Here is a 25,803-nt window from a genome sequence, read left to right as displayed (position 1 = left end):
TCGATCATATAATGTGAATTGGAAGATCACATGAATAATAAGTCTCTCTATTTATTTAAGTTGGTACGAAATACAACCTGACCTATAAAAACACAACCAGCTATTCCCTGAACTCGCCCAACCAGGCCCGTGGGAGCCTTGTTCCACTGGGCCATGTTGTGAGTCACATTGTGCATCCCGTTTGGTTGCCCGCAGTGCATCAGCTGGTCATTTCATACCCAGTGTTTGGTTGCGTACATGCTATCTTTGTGGTCACCTCTTCTCACTAGTGGTGACCTTACCAACAAACTCAGTACCACACATAGATAACATGATGGCAATCTACCAGCAAATAAATGTCACAGCAAAACAGAGGTAAATCATTAATCCTAGCTACTAAAAAAAATTACATTTCATCATTACAGTCCTATGAAACAATGGGGGAAGTTCATCATCTTCTTCAGATCATCGTCATCTTGTTAAGATCCTTATGGTACCTCTATCTGCCCACATTGCCTGAGACCACTCCGTCCTTTGCTCTTCGAAGAAGCATCATCATGTGCTTTACACACCATGGCCTTCGTCAATGTCGTTAGCTGTCATATCCCCCTCTTACAGCACATGCTCATCAAGACTAAACCCTAATATCCAGTTGTGAAGAATGCAACATGATAGAACAAACTTAACTTGGGCAGTGAAAGGGTGAAATGGCTTGTGATAAAGGATCTTAAATCTATTTTTCAATGTAGCAAATGCCCTCTCAACCGTAGTTCTAAGGCTAGAGTGGCTGAGCTTGAATAGTTCGATGGCAGTCTTAGGATAGTTCCTTCAGAACTCATTAATAGGGTATCTGGTTTCTCCCAAAGGGTGAAAGAAACCCAAGCCGACATGTATATCCAGACCAATGCTGTATGCAAGAATGCTTGCATCATGGGATGGTCCTTCTCGACCAGCCAAGACATGTCGACTTCAGATCGAAATCAAGAACAAGCATGTTCTGGCTGGTGTAGTGCTTCCTACCCTTGAATACTGTAGACACTCTAGCACTCACATGTGTACCATTAATTTCGCCAATACAGTCCTGTGAGGACATAAACAACATGATGACATGAACAACAGTTATGTTTCACAACAATACAATTCTATGATGACATGAACAAGCAATTAGTACTGCTCACCTTGAAATATGGATACCATCTTGGGCTCCCTTGTATCTTGGTGTTAGAGCAGTTGGTGCCTTGATCATCTTTCCTCTGAGCTCTCGAGTTGCAAACAAGACTTGTATTGGTGCCTTGAAATATTTGATGTTGTCTCTGTGGATCTGCTGAAGGGCGGGCCTGGTGCAGCGGTAGAGCCTCACCGCCTGTGACCGAGAGGTCCCAGGTTCGAGTCGCGGTCTCCTCACATTGCACTTCGTGAGGGTAAGGCTTGCCACTAACACCTTTCCCAGACCCCGCACAGTGCGGGAGCTCTCAGCACTGGGTACGTCCTTTTTTTCCTTTCTGTGGATCTGCTGAATGCATTGTGAATCCCTCTAAACCTCTGGTTATGACCTGATTTGAAGGGGCTCCGCTCTTCTCATCCAAAGCATGTTGACTGCCTCTACATCGTTGCGGTTGTAGATGTGGTTCAGATTTGCTTGCCTCTCAGGATCTCTTTTCCATCGTTGGACCATGTTTGATCAAAGGAACAACATGTTGAATAGATCTTTTGCGGACTAATAGAAGATAGGTCTAAATCACAGCTACTGTATGATAAGCTCCATCTTTCTGTCCGCTCCACCACCGTTGCCGCAGGAAGAGATGGAATTTTTCCTGTGTCTGAGGGGACCGACTAGAGAGGAAGGAGAGAGTAGCTTTGGCGCCAAACTGTGCCTGCCGTTCCCCTCCTTGCACCCACGTGGGCCTGTGTTAGAGACAATCCAACCTTGAGTCGTAGTGTCTGAGAGCTGAGAGGCAAACATAGTTTCCATATGTGTTGCTGTTTTTTAATCCGGTTAGGGCTTGTTTTGTTTGTTTGTTCGAGTGCAATCACCAAGTCTTGCTGTGGGTCATACATTAGCAGTCCTAGTCCTAAATCGCATGCATTGTAAGTTAAAGGTAGTTGTCGTGTGTGCTAGTTGAGTTTAGTTGATTTTGCATCAGACTAGAGTACTAGTCTGAGTACTAGTCCCTGCAGAGCATGATGCACCACTCTAAATGTAGCCTATTCGATGCCATCTTTCATAGTTAAACTCTTTCATGCTGCAGAGCACCAAAAAAACAAGCATTATATAATATCGTGCATTTCTTGTTTTGTGGCCCCACGCTGTACTTGACGAATTGGATCATGCGATTTTTAATGTGCATAGCATAGTGCCTGAATATTTTGATATTTGCATAGTGCAGCATGTAAAATTTTGAAGTGTCTGTATACACTGTTAATTGCAGATTAAATTAATCATTTTTTGGTTAAACTTGGTTTGGCAGTTTCACTTGAAGAATCAGAAATCTGGCAGACTAATGGCCGGCCTTATGAGCAATGGTTATGCACCCTAGTGAGCTCACTCATTTGTCATTGTGATGATATCATCTTAAGGTATAATTTTCAACAGAAAATATAGCAGTAACATTAGTCATTGTGCTTAGAGCTTGACAATGATATTCTTCTTATAGACTTTGTAGAAGTCTTGTCTTCCTCAAAGTTGAGGCTGCTGAGCTTTTGCTTGCAAGTGCTCTGGTGAACATTGCTGGCAATATGGACTCTAATAACAGCATTTGCGGATTAATTTCATCAAAGGTTTGTTGTGCATCAAGTTATTTGATTGCTTGAAGATTGTGAATTGATGTTCTTTGATATGCTTGTAGGTCGAGAAAATGATTTTTAGTGACTCCAATCATTTGATGAAATCAGTTAAGCTGTTTTTGGATGCACTGAATGTTATCAGATCTTTTTATGTCACTGAAAAAGCCAGAGATCCCCCTTCTAATATTCTTAAGGTATGTTCTCTATTGCAGTCTGTTAGAGTGTTAGTTTCTAATTAAGTGCATCATGACCAGGGTGGCATGCTCCGTTTTCTCATACAATAGTTATTACATGATAAATGATTGAGGTTTTCTGCTCTTATCAGTTGTATGTCTCCCAAGATATCACCTAGCGCTTGGTTTTTCATTGGAAGTGCTTAAGTTATTGACATATTTATGCTAAAAAGCACTTGATGTGGTTGGTTACTCTTGCATGGAGCTCAAATCAGATTAGAAACATTCTCTTGTATTTTTACTGAAAAATTCTCTTGGTTACCTGATGCTTCACAATGTAATATTGAGTTTTGCTGACCATGTAGTCAACATATCCCCCTTTTCTTGAGATTGAGAGTTCCATTAGATAACATTCTGTGTTTTGAACACCTCATGAGTCAAAAGCTCAGTACCCAGATATTATTTGTAATATTGTGTCACGAACTTAATTACTGTTTTTCTTCAATAATAATGTTGTGCACTTTATTCTTATTTATATTTATTTTTACTTTTGAACTGCCTGTGTAACTTCCATAGGATGGTAGATCGGCTAGATCCAAAAGTAGGTCACCAGCAGCAACACCCTCATCTTCATGGAAGAAGGTTCTGTATTCTATCCCTCTTTTAATTTTTTTTCTATTTTTCTATTTTTGTACATATTCCTCTCAACTGTGGTAGACAAGAGGAATGAGAGCGTGATGTGACTGCAGAAAGAAACAGCTTAGGTGTACCAAGATACTACTAACAACCAAACACTTGTTGGAGAGATCCTTCTTACTAAAAACTCATTTTGTTGGCTCAAGCCCATCACATCAGTCTATAGCTTTTGGGTCTTAGTACAAATCTTGGCAATGATCGATTGGAGTGATTGTTTTCATCGATGTGTATTATGTCTCCTCTTAGTAATGAACTATGTAATGAATTATTGGAGACACTATTAGACTCCACCTTAAATTATTAGTCCCGCAGGAGCATGTCTTTCGAAACCATAAGTTTCAAAGATTGGAAGCTAGCAGTTGCATTTTCAAAGATTTGAAATTCCTTTGTAGTGGCCCTCTTTTCTTCCATGCTTCTATGTTCTTGTGTAGTTGGCATATGTGAACTTCTCACATCGGTATATTGCAGATGTTTTAGTACATTGCTTATAGCTAGGGAGAATGTCTACAACTGCTATCCCTTTCCTAACGTGTCATTAATTCTCCAGGTGTACTGGCTTTCAGTTGATTATCTTGTAGCTGCCAGAGCTGCTAAGGTAAGTGTAGTAACTTTCCAGAAATTACAATATATTTTATGCACATGAGTCATTATATCCTTTGTTTCATTATTCATTTGCCAGTCTTGATATTATAGTTCTCTAGATGTCTAGTTACCTTCCATTCAAAATATGTTTATCTAGAATCCCTATTCTTGTTCTGGTTTCAACCCATGGCTTGATATGGCAAAAAGGAACGTGGATCAAGGATTCGAGTCGAGGAGTCAAGCCAAGTCGTAGTCGTGACTAGTCTGGACTACTGCTCGACTAGTCGACATGTACTTCAGCAGTAGCTAGTACAAAATACTATCGTATATAGCAACCAGATATGAGATTTAGTAACTAAATAGACATAAGTTGAATACAAGGTACATAACATAATAATGCTAGGACCTAGAAGTTCATGGCATAGGCCTCAAATTATCTTGTCTAAATAATGAAACAGTGTCTTTGAACTTCAGCTTCATCCTCCACATCTAAATATTGCTACATAGCTCTAAACTTCCTTGTATTTAAGAAGTTGTGGATTTCATTCTTAATTTCCACCGATGCCTGTAGACAGTAATCCATCCCAAATTGAGTCGATCGACTCGAATACCACGACTAGTCTAGACTAGTACATGACTAGTCGCTTAACCGCTCGACTCTACAGGCTAGTTGAGTCGAACAAGCAGTCGACAGTCAAGTTAGGACTCATAGACTAGTCGCACGACTAGTCTAGTCGTTAGATTAATAATCCATGGCGTGGATGGAGTAGTAGGGTCAATCTGCTGTTTTGCATGGATTCTGGGGTCATTTCAAGATTACCAGGGTGCACATTTTTTACCCTGTAGTGGCATTTGTTAGAGATTTATATTAGTTTCCTGTATAGGATGTCCTATTCTTCAGGGTTTTTGTGTATATTTCCTATTTCCACCTTTACTTTGTATATTTATGATGGCCCTTGGCTTCCAGGAAATACAAGGTGCATATTTCCTTACAGTACTGTCTGCAATCTTGTTCCCATTATGTACTGTCACTCGTAGTGCTATCTAACAAAATAAGTAACTTGGTCCAGCAACCATGAATATTTCTTGGCCATGGACACTCTTCCTGCTCCAAATGTTTCTTCTGCATGCAATTTTTTCACCTTGCACCTTTTGTGATTAATTGATTTGGTGCCTCAAGACCGCCTTTTTCCTTTGATGGTAACGATTGTGCTTTCTATTGGATATGTAGCGTTGCTCATGTGACTTTGCTACGCTTATGTATGTTGAACTTTGGTGTGAGGAACAATTCAATCAGCTGGCACTTGGACCTCCAGATTTTTCACAGCAAGAGTCGGTCAGTCCACATTGCGTTTTCTTAGTGGTTGCTTTACATCTCGTGTGTGCCTTTTTAGCTCTGTTGTTATGTCTTCAGTTGTGCCAACTTATGTCTCTTTTACTTTCCAGTTGCCACCGCATATTGGTCTATTGGTTGCTGCATTTACTCACATAAATGAGCCGGACAGCATTTATGGAATTACACTGGCCAACGAGGTTATTGACACAAATTTTATTTGTATTTATTATTTATTATTTTGGGCATGTTCTTATTGTATCTATGAACTTCGGCTGTTCTTCAAATGTCATTTTACTGTCGCCTCTCTGCGTGAACTTGATACATGGCGTAAAATAGTAATGGGAATAATCTCTATCCATCACCATGTGGGATATAATCTGTTATAGGTGTAACTTCCAAGTTAATTAAACAATCATTGTTGCAAAATTTTGCATCAGATTTATTATTTTAGATGTGACAGATTCGCTGTTAAGGGCTGGAATGTTCTGCATCTTAGATTGCTTCTTGTTTTTGCTGTATCTTGAGCAGATAACTTCGCAAATTATCAGATATGAGCATGAGGGTGACTGGAGCAGTGCTCTTGAGTATTATGATTTACTTGTAAGATCAACACAAAAGGAGAACCTTGGCGATTTTGCTGGGACAGTGCTGCCTAAGTCATCTGCTGTGTCTTCTAAAGCAGATGATAAGATACTGAACTGGAAAACGCACAAAGGTCTGATGAGGTCCTTGCAGAAAACTGGATGTAGTCATGTGCTTGATTTCTACAGCCAAGGGTTAACCAACCAAAATGCGTGCCTTCAACAGGATTCAGAGTTTATTGACATACAAGTTTGTATTGCATATTCCAGATAATCACAGTTATTGCTAGATTTTTGTGTACTTTTGTTTGACTATCTATTTTGCAGTACGAAGCTGCTTGGAGGGCAGGAAACTGGGATTTTTCCTTTTTTGTTCCATATTCTTCACAGGCTTCAAGCCGCTCCCGCAATTACTGTCTTTTCAATGAAAGTTTGCACAGGTCAATATTCTCCATTTATTCTTACTTGCATATCAATATGTATTACACGTTCCTAGATTTTTCAACTAGTGGCATGATTAGTAATTGAGTAAATTGCACTTTAGACCACTTAATGATCAGCTAGGTTAAATCATGCCTTTTCTTCTCAGGGAATTGAATTTTAGGTATAAACTTCCACAGACTTCCAGAAAGTGTGCCAGGTCTGGGTATCATTTACTCCCTCTGTTTCATGAAACTTGTCTGAGATTTGTCAAAATTCGAATGTATCTAGATACTATTTAGTGGCTAGATACATCCAAATTTAAACAAATCTCCGATATGTTTCATGGGGCGGAGGGAGTACCATTTTTGTTGGACAGATACAATAATTCTAATTTAAGGGTTACCCATGGCCCCTTAATTTCCATGTCCACTTAGGTTTGTCCTCCTACTCTCAAAATGCACATCTGCCCCTGAGCTTGCTATAGGGGCACAGTAAAGGTCCAAAACTGCTTATTGTGGCGCCGAATGTTTAGGTGGCCTGTTGACCATGCCTGTGTGGCATGGTAGAAGCATACTGGGTTGTGAAAATACATTACACATGTAATTTCAGTACAAAATGGACTTCTGTTGAAACAGCTCTAAGTTAATTAATTGTTTCCAATTCTCCATTTTGCCCTTACCTTTTGGAAACTTGTCTCCGTACTTCTGATATATTGTTAACCTTTTTTTTTCCATGCTTCAGTTGCCTAAGAGCCCTGGAGAATGGTGATTTTGAGCAGTTCCATGGGAAACTTTCTCGTTCCAAGATGGTAGTGTTCACATTGATATCTACGGGCCACTTCTCTCAATTGGGTTTACTGAGACTGGAACTAATTTACTATGTCATCTTTTAGGATCTTGTGTTGGCGCTCTCAAATGCTAGCAAGGAGAGCACGAAACACATCCACTCTACCGTTCTTAAATTACAAGTACTCCTTCTGATCTTATGATGATCTTCATGTTTTTGGTTATTCTAAGGCACGCTATTCTTCACTTTTTTTTTTGTATATTTAGATGCTAGATCACCTTTCGGTGGTTTGGGAGCTGCGCTGGAAACTTGGTCTCAATCGAACTCCAAAATCTTATGCTGGAACCGAGGAGTTCTCTCTAGTGCCTGCTGTTCCTGCGAGCAATCAGGTTCTGACACTTTCCTCATCATGTATATTCAACTTCATACAACAAGTTTGGAACCATCTGTGTATTATATCTATTTATGTATTTTCCTGGTTGACTAATCATTTCTTTCCCTTTTTTTGGCAGCTGGAGTTGTTGAATAAAGAGTGGAACTTCATCATGTGTCAAACAGAGCGTAACCTTGATCTGTTTGAACCCTTTTTAGCATTCAGACGTGCCCTCCTTAAGATTTTAGGTTGCGGAGAACATCTCGTAGAACATCTATTTCAGTCAGCTTCTGCACTTCGGAAGGTCGTCTCACTTTTTTTTTTACTTTTAACTGTGGCCACATTTTGTGTTCGTCTTCTGAATATATTCTGATACTTTTTTGGATTCAGGGTTCAAGGTTTTCTTTGGCTGCGGCTTCTTTATATGAACTCAAAGAACTTTGCTGTCACAGAGATCAGCAAACGATGCCAAATAATTATTTCCTGTCAAAGGTACATATTTTACATTTCAGTTATCCTACTGCTGATTCCATATCGCTATTACTTGAGCTGTCCCAACTCCCATGTCATGAACACAATATTATGTTCTTTCAGCATCATTAAAGAGGAAATTCAGCAGTTTAGCTTATTTGTTATGCGAATTTTAATCCATGAGCATTTAGCAGGATTCTACCCCGGATCATTTGTGAGAGGTGCTATTGAATTATCAATTTCCAATTTCTAATTTTAGAAAACCAAAGTAGATCATGATATTATTTCTAAGTCCTATGAGTCTTTGAGTAGGACTAAAATATATATCATGTCAGGGAAAATAAACCCATGAGAAAAATACACTACTAGTTGTTGTGTACCTTTTGCGGTGGTGCAACATTGTAACTCTAAACGACCTATTGTACATGAAAGATGCAGCCTTTGCAGTACTTGTGTTGGCCCTTGTTGACCTTGGGAAAGGCAGGGAAGCAGTTGTTGTGGCAATACAATGTTTGTTTCCAAGAAACGGAAATTTATTATGTCCTGATAATTGCAGAACATAGGATGATTTCGAAGTTCTCAGTACTGCAGCCGTTGTTTAGCTGAACCGTCAAAGCTGCTGTTAGCCTTGTTAGTTAACAGGTAGTGTGTAGGAAGTAATCTAGTTGTGGCTGCCAAAAGCTACCACGGCTTGTATTGCATAGTGCTATTTATAGAAGACAATCTAGGTACAACAGCTAAATTTCTACAGCTTTCTACTGCTAACCAGAGTTTGCTACTGCCTAAGGCTTACATATGAATAGTATTACTAGAACATGCTAGAACATACTAGCACCTACTAGTACTAGCTTAACTCCTAAGCAAGGATAACTCTCACAATTCTCTCCCTAAGCCTTGCCCTTCATCCTTGACTTGATCTGGACAATTCTAGCACGTAGCTCCTGAAACTTTACTCGCCCAAGTGATTATATCAAAATGTCAGCAGGCTGATCTGAAGTGTTGGTGAAGCTGGATGCTTCCATCTGCCAAGCAGCCCCGATATGTTTGCTGCGCTCATGGAAGACGGGGTTTTTAGCTAATGCCATTGCCAGGGCAGACTTGCTGTCCACCATTAGCTCAAATGTCTCAGTTTTTCTTGAAGTTCTCCAAGCACTAAATTCCTTGAGTTGCTGCAATTGAGGCTGCAACATACGCTGCCTCATGGAAGACTGAGCAACCACCCTCTGCTTGAGAGATTGCCAACTCACCAAGTAGTTGCCGAGAAAAAATAGAGTGCCGCTCGTGCTCTTCCTCGTGTCAAGGTCGTCGGCTAGCTGTGCCTCCTTTGTCTTTGGCCGGTAGTGAAGACCATAGTGAGTCATGCCTGCAAGGCTGCAACGTAGCGAAGAATTCTCTTCACATCCATCATGTGCTCCTCTGTGGGTCGTTCCATTTTGAAATGTGGGTCGTTCCATTTTGAAACCACTTGTTGTTTCTTGCTCCTCCATGACCTAAGTTTCCTCCGACAAAAACACAATACCCTGAAGTTGATCTTCGATCATCTAGGCAACTTGTCCAATCGGCATCACAGTAGCCATCAACATCAAGATGTATGTTGCCCTTGAACCACAAGCCCTTCCCTGGAGTTCCTTTCAAGTATCGCAAGATTGTAGACTGCTTCAGGATGTTCGCTTCTAGGTTCATGCATATACCTGCTCACTACACTCACTGCAAAGGCAATGTCTGGTCGTGTATGACATAAATACAACATGGTCGTGTATGACATAAATACAACAGTCTCCCAACTAGTCTCTGATATTTTCCTTTATCCACATGATCACCTGATTGCATTGTCAATTGATCGATTGGGGTTGAAGCTACTTGGCAGCCTAGCATACCAATATCATTGAGAAGGTCCAAAGTATACTTTCTTTGGGACAGAGCTATTCCTTTTGCTGACCTGGCCACTTCTATACCAAGAAAGTACTTTAGTTGACCAAGGTCTTTTACTTCAAAGGCCTTACTCAAACACTTCTTTAGTCTTGCTATCTCTCCTTCGTCATCACCAGTAATAATGATATCATCCACATACACCGCAAGAATGGTAATCTTTCCCTTAGTGTCTATAAAACACTGTATGGTCACCATTGCACTGTCTGTACCCCATGTCACAAACTGCACGCCTAAATTTGTCAAACCAGGCTCTCGGAGACTGTTTTAGTCCATAAAGGGATTTCTTCAGTCTACATACCTTGCCTGTGGTTTCAGGCAAAGAGAAGCCATGTGGAATTTCCATGTAAACTTCTTCATGTAGATCTCCATGTAGGAAAGCGTTCTTAACATCAAGTTGGTGTAACGGCCACCCAAAGTTTGTTGCACACGATATCAAAATCCTTACTGTGTTCATCTTCGCCACTGGCGCAAAGGTCTCATCATAATCGATGCCATAGGTCTGGGTGTACCCTCTTGCCACAAGTCTTGCCTTGTACCTTTCAATCTTTCCTTGTTCATTTTGTTTTACAGTGTAAATCCACTTACAACTGACAGCCTTTTTTTGGTCTCATCATAATCGATGCCATAGGTCTGGGTGTACCCTCTTGCCACAAGTCTTGCCTTGTACCTTTCAATCTTTCCTTGTTCATTTTGTTTTACAGTGTAAATCCACTTACAACTGACAGCCTTTTTTCCTTTTGGAAGAGATACTAACTCCGAAGTTTTGTTTTTTTTCAATGCTTTTAGTTCTTCCAACATGGCCGCTCGCCATTTTGGGTCCTCCTTTGCTACCTTCCAGTCAGTTGGGATAGATATTGACTGTAGGGAAGCAACAAATGCTTTGTAAGAAGGAAACAAGGCTTTGTATGACACAAAGTTGCCTATATCACACTCATCATGCCTTTTCTGTAGTCTCTCAACACAAGCCCGAGTTCCTTTCCTCAAAGCAATTGGTAGATCCATTTGTCATCCTCCCATTGTTGTCGAGTCTCCATCAACTTGGCTTTCACTGGGGGAGATGGTAGATGGTCTCAGAATTGTCCTGATGTTCAACTTGTAACTCTTGTTGCCCCCGTGGATATGTTATGCACCCACTTGCCTCCTACCATAAACTTGAAGATTTTGTTCCTCATTCATCCTTCTCCATATCTGCGGCAAATTTTGGTCATCTCCATCTTGCCACTATTGGTTGAGGTTGTGGTTGTGGTTCTGAGATTGTCCCCCTGCATCTGTTCACTCTCCCCCTCTTGACCAGTTCCATGAGCCGAAAAATGGTCAAGATCTTCAAATAATATGCTCAGATCAGTCTTATCTCCATAAAATGGTTCAGATTCCCGAAAAGTGACATCCATGCTCACAAATGTCCTTCGTTCGGAAGGACTTCAGCACTTGTAACCTCTTTGTGCGGACGAATACCCAAGAAAAATATATTTCAGAGCTCGAGGATCTAGTTTGCTCACTGATGGCCTGTGATCTCTAACAAAGCAAGTGCATCCAAAAAAATTTGGAGGAACAACAAAAGTACTCCCTCCGTCCCGTTTTAATCAACGCGGGAGGAGAAAAACGGTTCACTAATCTCATTTTACAGTCCAGTCCTTAACAAAAACAGTAACCTCCATCCAGCACTGGATCGATCGAGCTGGATCGATGAGGATGCCACCCGCCTCCGCCCGCTCCTACTGGGGCACGCCACGCACGGAGCACCTCCGCCACCCGCCTCCGCCCGCTCCTGCTGGGGCACGCCGGAGTCCCAAACGGAGCACCAGCTCTCCTGCTCGACGGAGCACGCCACGCTCTGCCACCCACCTCCGCAGAAGGGGACGGGGATGGGCTGCGGCAGCGACGATTGGGGAGAAGGCGGCGACGAGGAGGAGAAGGTGGCGACGAGGAGAAGGGGACGGGGAGCTGCGGTGGCGGCGACAGGGAGGTGGTGGGTAGAACTATTGAGGGAGAGGACTGGGAGGGAGGGGACGGGGGTAGGGGAAGGGGACGACGGGGTCGTGGGGCTGGTTTCCAGTTGACTTGGCAACCAACGGTGTACGCTCAAAAAACAAGAGAAGGTGGGGGGTTTTCGCAAAAAAGACAGCCAAGTTAATTAAAATGGGACGGAGGGAGTATTATTCTTTAGAATTAACTCACATGGTGACTTCATACCTGTCACCCTCAATGGCGTACGGTTGATCAAATAGGTTGCAGTCAGGACAGCTTCGCTCTATAGGAATTTAGGCACATTCATGGTGAACATTAAGGCCCGAGCAACCTCCAATATATAACGGTTTGTCCTTTCAGCCACACCATTCCATTCTGTTGAGGCGTATCTGGACATGATGTAATCATGATGCAATTCCTTGCTCAGACATGAAAGCACCAAATATTTTGTTAACATATTCCGTACCATTGTCAGTGCGAATAGCTTGTATTTGTACATTGAACTGATTCTTCACAAGAGCATGAAATTTTTTGAAACACTGGAATACTTCATCCTTGTGTTGCATGAGATAGATCCAAGTCATCCGTGAGTAACAATTAATAAAGGTTACAAAATACTTTGCACCACTTATGGATACCACTGGACATGTCCATACATCAGAATGAACCAACACAAAAGGAGTTATACTTCTGATCCCCTTACTCACATAGGAGGTTCTAGTGTGTTTGGCATACTCTTGAGCTTGCTTCTGTCAACACCACTCATTACATCAGGAAATATTTGATACATTTTATCAAAAGATACATGTCCCATTCGACAGTGATGAATAGAGCTCTAGTTTCCTTGTCTTCAGTGACAGCCACTAGTCCTTGATTCCCATCCTGGCTAGGCACGCTGCGGTCCATGTACCACAATCCTCTATGCCTGGTTGAAGCAGCACAAGGTTGTGGAGGAACAGCTCCACCGTGTTGCTACAATGTGGACAGCACAAGTGTTGAAGGAACCGCTTCAACGTGCTGCGCTAGATATCGCTCTAGGGGCGTAACCTAGATATCGCTCTAGGGGCGGGGCTGTCAAGAGTTTAGTTCAAACTCTCAACACACAAGATCTAATCCAAGATCTAAAACAAGAACACAAAGTTCTCTTTATTATTGATAGGTTGGTAGTACATAGTCTGGTTTCATAGGTAGAGGTTGGACCTCTATTTATAGGCTGCATGAGCCTTCACTACTTAGCTCTACTCACAACTAGAGTGTTCTAGAGAACACTACATAAGCTAGGGAAAGAACTACAAATATCCTAGTTACAACTTCTACTAGAATACTCTGGAAACCACTACAACACACATAACTAGAGGACCATATTACCTAGAATATAGTAGAAGTGTGTAGAAGCTAGTACTGGATCTTACTTATGTTTTATTTTTATTTTATTTTATATACCATCCCTCATCACTGGTCCCAGTCCCAAGCTTCCTGCTCGTCACCCTATCCTGGATCGAGCACATATATTTGTTAATGGTAACTTCACAGTCAATTTGATCAACCAGTGCACTGAGAGACACTAAATTCATAGGAAAGGCAGGCACATTCAATACTGATGATAGTTCAATAACAGGATTACATTTAACTGTCCCAACTCCTCTAATAGGTTGCGTTGTGCCATCTGCTGTATGTATAGTCTGCTTGAGGCTGACAAGCTGGGTGCGCCATCGTTGCTTGATGCGAAGCGGTGCGAAGCCGTCACAAGATGAAGTGCATGATCCGTGTGATTTGGATTAGGGGATATAGTTGATATGACAAGATTACGGAGGAGATTGTTAGGAGTAATCTTGTCAATATAGTTCGCTAGTAGAAGGAACTGGCTAAGTCGTGAAGTATACAGGGTATGTAGAGAGAAATCTAGAGCTTATAGAGTATTCTAGAAGTATGGAGTAGGGTTTGGATTGTGCCACATGACAACAATCTAAAGGGTCATGTACAAGTCTCCCACCTCCTATGTAAGCAAGCTTGTACCACTGAGATATCTAATAAAGCTTTCTACTAGTAGAACCCCTGTGTACATGTGTGTGTGAAGCACCTCAAAACAGAGAGCTGTGAGTGTGAAGCTCATATTATATGAGAGAGAGCCCGGGGGAGAGCTAGTAGATGCATAGCTCTAACGCACCTCTCTTGTTGTACTTTCATGGCTCAGCTTGAGCCGCTCCTCCATTGGGGTCTGTGCTGGATTGCATCCTTCCGTTCCTCCCAGCTGAAGGATGTATGCTTGACATAGGCTGATGCCATTGTCAAGCTGCTGGACTTGAATTCCAAGATAGAACGACAACAATCCAAGGTCACTCATTTGGAATTTTGTCTTCATCTCGTCCTTGAAGCTCTCAATTGCTCCCTTAGACAAACCTGTGATGATTAGATCATCCACATATACTCCAATGAGCAAGATTGCATTGCTGGTGATGCGTCGGTAGATTGCGTGCTCGTGCTTGCTCTGCTTGAAAGTTGAAACCCATTTCTTTGAGTGTGTAGTTGAGCTTCACGTTCCATGCTCGCCTATAGGCCATAGAGGGCCTTGCGTAGCCGTAGAACCTTTCTTTCTTCTCCAGTGATGGCGAAACCGTGTGGCTGCTTCACATAGACCTCCTTCAGTTCTCTAATGAGAAAGGCTGATTTTATGTCCATGTGGTGGACAGACCACCCCTCCTAGGCTGCAAGAGCAAGCAACCCTGAGCATGAACTTCATCAAAATCTATGCCAGCTTGTTGAACGAAGCCGCGAGCGACCAACCGTGCTTTGTATTTGATCACTTTGGCGGCTTCGTTTTTCTTCAACTTATAGACCCATTTGAGGCCTATTGATCGATGCCCTTGTGGCAGATCAACGAGTTCCCATGTGTTGTTTCTCTCCACTGCTTCAATTTCCTCACGCATGGCTGCCTTCCATGCCTTGTCGCGCTCAGCTGCTGCGAATGAGCACGGCTCCCCCGTGCTGGACAAGTGTAGCTCGGAGTCGACGTTCTGTGGTGCGAGCCCAGACACTGGTTCTTCTCCAATGAGGTTTTTGATGTTGCGATAGTACCACCATGGCAGCAGCTGGAACATCCCTTTGCTGCAGTGTCACGGCTGGGGCAAGGAGCGTTGCTTTGCTGCACCATCTTGGTTGGGGTAGAAGTGGGGCAGACCTGCACTTACTATGAGGCGTGCAGGCTCCTCATCATCTTCCTCTGCTTGGGCCAAGTATGCCCTGTTTCTCTGGGGCTGCCTGCAGTTTTTGGCCCAATGGCCGTGAAGGCCGCTGTTGCGCCATGTGTTATCTCACAGCTTCTACTATGCTTCTACTTTGCCTTTAACCTTTTGTGCTACTTGCTATGTTTTCTGATGTTCTTTTGCATTAACATGACAGCATGTTAGTTTTTATGTGCTCAATTGAAGATCATATTCTAATAATCCTACATTCACTCTCCAGCTTGAAGAGGCTAAACTGCTGAGAGCTCAGGGGCAGCATGATATGGCTATTGGTCTTGGTAAATACATACTGCAGAACCACACTGATAAGAAAGACATATCAGATGTCTACCGATTGGTTGGCAAGTGGTTAGCTGAAACAAGATCAAGCAAGTAATCTTTTATATCCGATGCTTCACATCTTATTTCTATTGCAAATTGATAACTCTTTCTACTTTCTATATTTATTAACATGGACATTCTTAATAATTATATTTTGTAGCTCAAGAACTATCATTGAAGACTACTTAAGACACTCTGTAGATCTTACTGAATTTCACAAGAACTCAGACAAAAAGTACATGTCCAGGCAGTGTCGTACATATTTCCATTTAGCACATTACACAGATAACTTGTTTAAAAGCTATGAGGAAAGACTTTCATCCAATGAATGGCAAGCAGCTCTGCGATTAAGGAAATACAAGGTAACAAAGTTGACAGTGCCATGGATGTCTGACTTTGAGCTGTGTTTATCTTAATCCAATTGCTATTTAATGCAGACTAGGGAGTTGGAGACACTGATGAAAAGACTCAAAAGTTCATCCAAGGCATGTAGATAACTGCAAACTTTTGAGGGTTACTGGGTATGCATTGTCTTCTAATCTTGCCAACTCATACCAAGTCTTCAAATTTTCAGGGTGAGAAGACTGATTACACTGCAAAAATCCAAGAGTTGCAGAAGCAACTTACACTTGACACTGAAGAAGCACAAAAGATTCAGGTGTGCATATACTATTTATCCAAGAGAACCCAATTTTTTTTGCAAATATTAAAGAAAGTACATTGTTTACCAGAGCTAAGCTCATAAATTAGTGGAAATGACCCCATAAACCGGAACTGGCTCCTATGGTATCTGTTTCTCTCTTCGCCCCTGTCTACATGCATGAAATTTCTTGAGAGAACCAGCGTGTCATGTGATTTTCATAAATGGACACCAAATACACTCCCTTATTCATTAGTGTTAAATAGGAGCCCACATCATATTTTTTTTTACCTTACAGTTAGTTGGGCCTGTTGATTGTTATGCAATGCATTCCATACAAAATTACTTCTCTCTGTTTGAATGAGCATATGCAAACTTACCTTTTTTACCAGGATGACCGAGACAGGTTCTTGAGTCTGGCACTTCAGGGGTACCAACGTTCCCTAGTTGTTGGTGGCAAATATGACCTACAAGTGGTATGCAATATCCGTTTGAAGATCCCAGTTTTTTTGTTTTGCAGTTGTCATCTTTGTCTAATGGCTGAAATGTACTCCGTCTGGCCATGAAAGAATGCCAGCCATTTCTGGTTATATCAGTATAGAGTACTAACTCATAATATCATGTTGCTGTTTCTTTTTGTCGGTTATATATATGCCATTGTTAGGAATATTCTTGTCGTTGCACATAATATGGTTGCCACTATAAACTGTTTTCCTTAAGTGTGAAGCCTCCATTTGCTAATCGCTGCCTGTGTTACCACAATTGTATCTTACTATGAATGCACTTGTTGTTTAGGTGACAATATATCTTGTGTTGTAAATGGTTTATCTTCAATTCTGCGTTCTGTTCTTAAGGATACTGTTTGCTTATGTCAGTGGTCAACATCTTATATTCAGGTTTTCCGGTTGGTATCACTGTGGTTTAGTCTTTTTTCAAGGGAACAAGTTGTGAAATCAATGATTAAAACAACCAAAGAGGTCATCTTTTAGTTCCATTTCATGATTCCCTTTGGGTACTATTTGTCCGTTTCATGATAAAAGAATTTTCTTTTTGGCTGGATAGGTCCAAACCTACAAGTTCATACCATTGGTCTATCAGATTGCTTCTAGACTTGGGAGCTCAAAAGATGCTCAGGGGTCAACAAACTTCCAGGTATGCACATCATTGAGAACTTGTATGATGGGTAAACATGAATATGAATCTGTCAAGTAAGAGCATTGTTTTCCCTTGCAGAATGCATTGGCTTCTCTCTTGAAGAAAATGGCCAGTGATCATCCATATCATACAATATTTCAGGTATTAAAGTTGCAATATTTTATGTATTGGATGAATTATGATCGAATTCTATTTTCATGATATATTGATTGGTGAACTAATATCTTGTCAGCTGAATGCTGAATGCATGTAAACCTATGTATAACATGGTCAGTACTGTATCAACTAATACGAATACCAAACATGATCTCCCAAATGGGGTCTTCGAACATTTCCAAACATTTTTGGATCACCAAACTCTCAAGCAAACCTATTACTTGATGTTCGTTAGTATTTATGGAACTGTAGTGATCATATAAAAGTACTAAGAGCATCTCCACCGGCGGCCCCCAAATAGGAGCCGGCAGGAGCGCCAGCACTGCCGTATGGGGGGCGCCGGCCGAGCATCCTCTATTTGGGGATGTTGCTCCCACACCGGCGCCCCCCATATGACAGCCCCGATAGAAATTCAAACTTATTAAGACATTTTGAAAACGATATTCATACAAAATTCATACGAAATTTATACAAAGGTAACTCGATTTTAAACTAAAAACAAAACAAAAATCTAGCGGCGGCGTGCGTCGAAGGCGCTGAAGTCGAGGTTGTTGTCGTCGCCGCTGTCGTCGCTGGATGGCCCGAGTCGTCGTCGTCGTTCTTCTCCTTTGGCGCCAGCAGCTCGGAAGGTCCGGCAAGGTCGACGAAGTTGGCGCCGTGGTCCCTGGCGGACCACACCGCCGCCTGCGGCGGGTCCATCGTGATCTTCCGATAGTCCTTGTTGACGGAGCGGCCGACGATGAAGTTCTGGCCGGGGAACTCCTCCGGGTCGTCGCCGCCACGGAGGGCCGCCTCCGCCTCCATCTCCCACCATTGCTTCTTCGCCGGTGGAAGTTGTGGTGAGGCCACAACGTCCTCCTTGAGGCGGCGGCGGTGGCCCGACCCCGTCGTCCGATGGGCCGCAGCAGAGGACGCGCGCCTTGCCCTCGGAAGGAGGCGCGGGCGCGACCGAGTATGTGCGGTCACAGGCTGCTAACGATCCGGTGCGCGAGCTCCCGGACGCCGTAGTCCTTTCCGGCGCCCTCTGCAGAGTCTCCGCGGGCGCGTTGGCGGAAGCCATACTGCCGCAGCGTGTCGTCGACGTGGCGGCCGTGCCTCCACGGCGCGCTCATCTTTGAATCGCCGCGGCCACGCCGGGCTGTCGAGCGCGTTGGCCAGCAGGTTCCTCTCCACCGGCGTCAGCAGGTTCCGCCGTTCCGTGGCGAGGGCTCGCGTCTGTGGTCCTGTCGGTGGCGACGGTGGCATGGCGAACCAGGCGTTGGAGACGGCGAAGAAAGCCTCGTCGTTGCTAAGCTGCAATGATCGGAGTACGCCGGCCTCGTCGTTGTGCGCCATCGTCGGTGGGTGCGTGGAAGAGGTGGTTGTTTGCGCGGCGTCTGCGACAATGGCGGCTAGGGTTGGAAGACGGGGAAGAAGAGAAGTGCGCGCCGGTGGGGTTTTAAGGGAGGCATCGGACGCGCATTGAAGGCGCGTGGGGAAGGTGGGTGGATGCCGCGTGGCCAGTCGCCGCCCTCGTTGCCGCTTGGGTTTCCGCACGGGAGGCCATTAATGCCGACGACCAACCTTCCCGCGTCATTTTCGATACGAACCGCCGCGTCCTCTCGCTGACAAGGCGCCCCCACTCGCGAAAACCGTCGTCTCACGAGGCGCCGGCGCGCCCGATTCGCTCCCTTCGTGAAGGGGCCGGCACGGGGTTGCTGGCGCTTCTATTGGGCTCGAAAAAGCGCTGGCGCTATTTGGGGCGCGCCGGTGCGTGCCCATTTTTGATGCCGGCCCCCAAAATGCTATCGGGGCCGCCGGTGGAGATGCTCTAAGGAGAACAAGGTCAATCCATAAGGCATGGTTCAATTGGTTTCATATGACTAGGAGACGGTCTCTTAAGTATGTCCAGACTGTCATGAAAGTACCAAAACATACAGCCCAGTACACTCACTTGGATCCAACTTGACATTTTTTTGGAGAATCCCAGCACTACTTTCACCACTAGGTCTAGTCGATGTATGGAGCGACTCTGGCACATTTTAGTTAATCTCAGATTCTTTCAGGCTAGTGGAACAGTATGTTGCTTTTTAAAGTTTGTGATATTCTTTGGCCTCAGCTTTTTGCTCTAGCAAATGGTGACCGTGTCAAAGACAAGCAAAGGAGCAGAAGCTCTTTTGTTGTAGATATGGATAAGAAGCTTGCTGCTGAGAATTTATTAAAGGAGCTATCTTCTATTCATGGAGCTTTAATTCGTCAGGTTTGCCATTCTTACAATCATACTCTTATTGTGATGTTCTTACCCCTGAAGGAGGTCATGGAATATAACCTTCGTGATGTTTATCCCCACATCTTATAGATGAAACAGATGGTTGAGATCTACATTAAGTTAGCTGAACTAGAGACTAAGAAGGAGGTTAGTTGCCTATACATATAGCGACTTGTAAGATTTGTATACATACATTTTACATGTTAACATATTCTTTTTATCCATCTTATTATCAGGACACCAACAAAAAAATCTCACTACCCAGGGAGTTCCGCAGCATTTGCCAGCTTGAACTTGAAAAGGTACTTATGAAATTTACTTTTACAAATTCCTTTCGCTGTTTCCAGCTAAAAAAATAACCAAAGGATTAAGTACTAAGCAGCTTTTTGCTTGGTGGTAGTGCTTGATAGACCTTCTGATTTTTCTTGATTCATAACCTTGGTTGGCGGACATTCTTTCATGCATTTGCAATGTGACTACATAAAAAGTAGATAGCCAACCATGAGTGTTTTAAATGATTTATGGAAATTTCACTGCTCAGTTTTTTGGTTTCTTTGTTTGGCGTCATCAGGTTCCCGTTGTGACTGCTACTATTCCAGTTGACCCTAATTGCCGGTATGAAGAAGGCACCTTTCCACATTTCAGTGGGCTAGTGGATTCGATTACGTAAGTTGGGTTTTAGTTTATTACATTGTTTGTTACTGAGCATTTACTATTTCTTTTATTTTTATTGACTGTTGGAAGTCTTCCTCTATGACAGTGTGATGAACGGAATAAATGCTCCCAAAGTTATTGTATGTATTGGCTCGGACGGTAATAAATACCGCCAACTTGCAAAATCTGGAAATGATGACCTGCGACAAGATGCTGTATGTTCTTTTTCATTTTAATGAGAAATTCAATAACTTTTTTGGTATAGGTTTGAGACTAGATGAGTACTTGACTCCTGAGAAAGCTATTGCTGCCTGTGAATTGTCTATTTGTCATTCATCATGGTGTACATCAACATTACACATATCATTATATGCTGAGGTCCGTCTAGTTTGTGTACCACTAGGGTCATTGATTATGTTGACTTCAGTAGCAGGAAGATGTCTTACGACCATAAAAGGGGTCTTGGATACCATGCTAGAAACTTAACTTGTGTATTCCCATGAAGCTCTATTAAAGAAAGGTCTAAACAGCTGTACAATACAAATCTAACAACATTAAATCATTGGCTACAGTTGGTTATCCCTGTTATGTAATGTGATGTCTGGTAATGTTCAGTAGAAATATTACTGTCTGATGACCCCAGCAGAGTTGAATTGGGGAAAATATCAACTGTACATTGCTATTATACAACAATCTATTTTCTGCAAGATGGGACAAACGAGACATGGCTTGTGGTTGTTGTATTGTTCATATTTGTAAAGATTTAAAGTCTATTGTCTTGGGTAAATAAACTGAAAATCAGATAAAACCTTTTATCCAGTGATTATCCTCTCACATTGCTTTCATATGTTTTAGGATACAATCAAACATGCATTTGCAATGTGATTACAGAAAAAGTAGATAGCCTAACACCCCTATATCCAAAAGTGTTCAACCATACGAGAATATCATAATACACCTCAATGCTACCTGGAGCCTGAGAAAAGCTGTCTTGTGTAACTTTCAGGTAATGGAGCAATTTTTCAGTTTGGTAAACATGTTCTTGCAAAATCACAGAGATACTTCTGAAAGGAGATTGAGAATACGCACATATAAGGTAGCAGTGAATGCCATAAATTTGCATTTCAGTTCTTTTTCTCCATGCCAAGTTTTGCAACTTATTGCTAATCTAACAACTTTCTCAAATTTAGGTTGTTCCTTTCACCCCAAGTGCTGGTGTTGTTGAATGGGTAAATGGGACTGTTCCACTTGGTGACTATCTCTTAGGGAGGTAATTCCATACATGATTCTGGTAATTATATATATAATAAGTTCCAAATTGAGAATGCTTTATATTAATGAAATGTGTCTTCATTGGTTTGGACAGCACTAGAACTGGTGGAGCGCATGGACGATATGGAACTGGAGACTGGACATTTTTTCAATGCAGAGAGCACCTGGCAACTGTATGTTCACATAAGGAGCTTTCACTTTTCTATACTCTAATATATGGTGATTGCCGTCCTTTCTGAAGCATTAATGTTTTGTAGGAGAAAGACAAAAGGAAGGCGTTTCTCAGAATCTGCAACAACTCAAGGTTTTTTGTTCTCGCTTATTTTCAGTTAATAATAGACCAATATGTAGACAGATTGGAACATGCAGAAGGTGTAAAGTTGCTTGTTTTGCTAACATTTGTCCTTGTCCTGCAATGACCAGGCCTGTGATGCACCACTTCTTTCTTGAGAGATTCTTGCAGCCTGCAGACTGGTTCCAAAGCAGACTTGCATACACAAGAAGTGTGGCAGCAAGCTCAATGGTAATAATGACATATTACTGAAGTCATTTGTCTTGGTCTATATCCACTACTGGGGAAAGCTATGTTATTAACTTTGTTGGTTCAGGTAGGATATATTGTTGGCCTTGGAGATCGTCATTCCATGAATGTTCTCCTTGATCAAGACACAGCCGAGGTTGTGCATATTGATCTTGGTGTTGCATTTGAACAAGGTCTCATGCTTAAAACACCTGAACGGGTATGTATTCTAACCATCCTTGTATTCTCTTAGTGAGCATTTTTTCGCTACTATTTTCCTTCACGAGGCCTACTATATTCGTAAAACCAACTATAAATGCCTATCTAAACTAAGTTTCTATTTGTACTTAAAGGTTCCGTTTCGGCTGACAAGGGACATCATAGACGGCATGGGTGTTACTGGCGTTGAAGGCGTATTTAGAAGATGCTGTGAGAAAACTCTTTCTGTTATGAGGGAAAATAAAGAGGCATTGCTCACTATTATTGAAGTATGTCTGTTGCCAAAAGTTTTTTTTTTCATAAATTCATCAGGTAGGTTGACATTACAGTTTATCCTGATAATTGATCTAATATGCCAGGTCTTCATCCACGATCCACTTTATAAATGGGCCCTTTCGCCACTGAAAGCTTTACAGCGTCAAAAGGTAACCAAAAGTTTACTTTTGACTCGTAAACTTATATGACGTACCTATTTTTTGGGTTACATGAGTGTTTCTAGAAGGCCTTTCCATTATCAAAGATATGTGGAATAAATATTCTATGTTCAACTGCTGCTTGCAGCACTGGTACTGTTGCATATATCAGTGCTAAAGCCACTATATCATCCATATGTCTGATCTTTGTTTTTCTCTTAGTTTCCCTTTGAAAGATTCAGAATTCCCAAGTCATGGCGCAAACCATTGAAGTAATATTTGATTTTCAGGAAACTGATTACACCGACTCGTGCCTGGATGACTCCCAAGAGGCATACGAGGGGAACAAAGATGCTGCTCGTGCTATACTCCGTGTCAAACAGAAGTTGGATGGTTACGAGGATGGCGAAATGAGAAGTGTAGAGGGACAGGTCAGACAGCTCATACAGGATGCGGTAGACCTTGACCGGCTGTGCCAAATGTTTCCAGGGTGGGGACCTTGGTTGTAAAATACGCAAGGAAAATTGATGGAAATTTGTGAACCCAAGGTAAAAGCAATTTTGTGACTGCTACTGAAGCTTTTACTTTGAGAACCTTGCGCTTGTTTTTGTGTGCAAAAGTTACATCAAACATGTGTTTGTACTTTGTAGTTTTAGGTGTTCATGTGATCATTGTACATTTGTATCCTTGATTGTATATAAAAGGACCTTTACGCTGGGTTTGTGTGGGCCTCTTGTGGATCTGGGAAGGTTGCAGTGGGAGGGATGGCATTTTGTACCACGCTGATTTTTTTTTGCTTTGAGTTTCATGGATATATTTGAAATCAACTTTGCACTTTCATAACCTATAATGTGTATTTTACTTTGTTGGTTTGCTGACTTTACTTCCACTTAGGCACTTACGCAGGTAAAAACAACTCTGAAATTGCAGGCCAGCACATAACAATTGCAATTCTATATCGAACTCATATGTCCATCCTCCACGGATAGATATACTTGGGGCCTGCCTAGGTAATGCGCATTATATATCGATTGCAAGCACGTGACTAATGAGTTAGCCACAACTGAATGATTTGTTACAATAGGAGTAAAGAGTACTTGCTAGTAACGAGATTGAACTATGTATGGTGATACTGACGATCGAATCTCGGGCAAGTAAATATTGCGAGACAAAGAGAATGGGATATGAGATTGTTTGAATCTTTGACATCGTGGTTCAACCAATACAGATCTCTACTGGATGTGTGGGAATCACTATGTGCATCCATGTCCTGCTATTGATTACTGATCGGAGAGGTGTCTCGATCATATTCATTTACTCTTGAACCGTAGGGTCACACACTTAACGTTGAACATCGGTAGGCTAGTAATGGGATATTCATGATGTTGATACCAAAGGTTTATTTAGAGTTTCGAATGAGATCCAAAACATCATGAGGAGTTTCGGAATGGTCTGGAAAATAGATTCATATATGGGAAAGTATTTTTTGAGTTCCGAAAAAGTTCGGGATTTTTCCTCTATCGTATCGGAGATGTTTTAGAAGGTTCCAGAGGGGCCATTAGTGGGGCCCACACCTCTCGTTCCACATGGACCAAGTGGTGGTGCCCATGCCTACATGGGCCTAGGGCACCAGCCCAAACGGCCCATTCGGCTGGCCCAAGAGGAAACCCTAAAAAAGGGGGGGGGGGGGGGGTTAACTTGGGAGACAAGTTTTCTCCCTCCTCCCTTTGGTGTCCGACCCTGGGGCTTTGAGGAGGGAAAGGCACCTCCCCTACCTCTTTATAAGTGGAGGAGGTGCAGGGGTAGGGGCAGGGGCATGGGCATTTGAACCCTAGTCGACCATACCCCTGCTGCCTCTCTCTTCCCCCTCCTCACATGCGCGTAGGCGAAGCCCTGCTCGTGAAGCTCTCCACCATAGGAACCACCGCCGTCACCGCTGATTTTAGATCCCATCTACCTCATAGGATTTTTTTTGTTTTATATGCTTCGAATCCCATCACTAATATCGGATTGGATCACAAATTATATAGTGAGTTAGATACACGTTTTATTCATGAGTTAGCTAGATCCATTACTTATTTAGTGCAGATGTACTAATGTGTTGCTTACATGTACATTATTGTGTCTTGTTTTTTGACCTTAGACTATGAGGCAAAAGCCCCAGAATAAAATTTTGTACAAAAAACAAAGCAAAGAAAAGGCCAAAAAGAACATGGCTAGCTACACCTATATACACCAGAAACTAATTCAAGGCAAGGAATCAATCCGTGCAAATAACTTGTCACGATGTTTTGCTTTGATACGATACTTGGGACGTTGACACGCGTACAGCACGCGACCGTTGGGAACCCCAAGTGGAAGGTGTGATGCGTACAGCAGTAAGTTTCCCTCAGTTAGAAACCAAGGTTTATCGAACCAGTAGGAGTCAAGAAGCACGTTGAAGGTTGATGGCGGCGAGATGTAGTGCGGCGCAACACCAGGGATTCCGGCGCCAACGTGGAACCTGCACAACACAACCAAAGTACTTTGCCCCAACGAAACAGTGAGGTTGTCAATCTCACCGGCTTGATGTAAAAAAGGATTAGATATATAGTGTGGATGATGATTGTTTGCAGAAAACAGTAGAACAAGTATTGCAGTAGATTGTATTCGATGTAAAGGAATGGACCGGGGTCCACAGTTCACTAGAGGTGTCTCTCCCATAAGATAAATAGCATGTTGGGTGAACAAATTACAGTTGGGCAATTGACAAATAAAGAGGGCATGACCATGCACATACATGATATGATGAGTATTGTGAGATTTAATTGGGCATTACGACAAAGTACATAGACCGCTATCCAGCATGCATCTATGCCTAAAAAGTCCACCTTCAGGTT

General features: G+C 42.4%; 1 protein-coding gene across 3 annotated transcripts in view; it reads left to right on the top strand.

Moving 5' to 3' along the window:
- LOC127341398 (serine/threonine-protein kinase ATM) overlaps positions 1 to 23,645 on the top strand; it is a 46,694-nt gene extending 23,049 nt beyond the window's left edge. For all 3 annotated transcript variants that reach the window (XM_071827913.1, XM_071827912.1, XM_051367232.1), the window contains 36 exons: positions 2,448 to 2,556; positions 2,634 to 2,757; positions 2,826 to 2,957; positions 3,513 to 3,578; positions 4,180 to 4,227; positions 5,446 to 5,550; positions 5,661 to 5,747; positions 6,079 to 6,381; positions 6,459 to 6,571; positions 7,296 to 7,362; positions 7,447 to 7,521; positions 7,607 to 7,729; positions 7,853 to 8,017; positions 8,104 to 8,205; positions 15,547 to 15,698; positions 15,808 to 16,009; positions 16,085 to 16,132; positions 16,222 to 16,305; positions 16,680 to 16,763; positions 17,184 to 17,264; positions 17,350 to 17,439; positions 17,521 to 17,583; positions 19,697 to 19,837; positions 19,937 to 19,993; positions 20,083 to 20,148; positions 20,418 to 20,512; positions 20,607 to 20,715; positions 21,507 to 21,596; positions 21,691 to 21,770; positions 21,867 to 21,945; positions 22,030 to 22,076; positions 22,196 to 22,295; positions 22,381 to 22,512; positions 22,646 to 22,780; positions 22,871 to 22,936; positions 23,215 to 23,645. In XM_071827913.1, coding sequence (XP_071684014.1) covers positions 2,448 to 2,556; positions 2,634 to 2,757; positions 2,826 to 2,957; positions 3,513 to 3,578; positions 4,180 to 4,227; positions 5,446 to 5,550; positions 5,661 to 5,747; positions 6,079 to 6,381; positions 6,459 to 6,571; positions 7,296 to 7,362; positions 7,447 to 7,521; positions 7,607 to 7,729; positions 7,853 to 8,017; positions 8,104 to 8,205; positions 15,547 to 15,698; positions 15,808 to 16,009; positions 16,085 to 16,132; positions 16,222 to 16,305; positions 16,680 to 16,763; positions 17,184 to 17,264; positions 17,350 to 17,439; positions 17,521 to 17,583; positions 19,697 to 19,837; positions 19,937 to 19,993; positions 20,083 to 20,148; positions 20,418 to 20,512; positions 20,607 to 20,715; positions 21,507 to 21,596; positions 21,691 to 21,770; positions 21,867 to 21,945; positions 22,030 to 22,076; positions 22,196 to 22,295; positions 22,381 to 22,512; positions 22,646 to 22,780; positions 22,871 to 22,936; positions 23,215 to 23,433 — 3,839 coding nt within the window. In that variant the 3' untranslated portion in view covers positions 23,434 to 23,645. The remainder of the gene's footprint in view (positions 1 to 2,447; positions 2,557 to 2,633; positions 2,758 to 2,825; positions 2,958 to 3,512; positions 3,579 to 4,179; positions 4,228 to 5,445; positions 5,551 to 5,660; positions 5,748 to 6,078; positions 6,382 to 6,458; positions 6,572 to 7,295; positions 7,363 to 7,446; positions 7,522 to 7,606; positions 7,730 to 7,852; positions 8,018 to 8,103; positions 8,206 to 15,546; positions 15,699 to 15,807; positions 16,010 to 16,084; positions 16,133 to 16,221; positions 16,306 to 16,679; positions 16,764 to 17,183; positions 17,265 to 17,349; positions 17,440 to 17,520; positions 17,584 to 19,696; positions 19,838 to 19,936; positions 19,994 to 20,082; positions 20,149 to 20,417; positions 20,513 to 20,606; positions 20,716 to 21,506; positions 21,597 to 21,690; positions 21,771 to 21,866; positions 21,946 to 22,029; positions 22,077 to 22,195; positions 22,296 to 22,380; positions 22,513 to 22,645; positions 22,781 to 22,870; positions 22,937 to 23,214) is intronic.
- Positions 23,646 to 25,803: the final 2,158 nt, after the last annotated feature.

Source organism: Lolium perenne, chromosome 3, assembly GCF_019359855.2.
Source record: "Lolium perenne isolate Kyuss_39 chromosome 3, Kyuss_2.0, whole genome shotgun sequence".
Lineage (NCBI taxonomy): Eukaryota > Viridiplantae > Streptophyta > Magnoliopsida > Poales > Poaceae > Lolium > Lolium perenne.
Note: the sequence above shows the minus strand (reverse complement) of the source record. Positions and strands in the feature narration are given on the sequence as shown.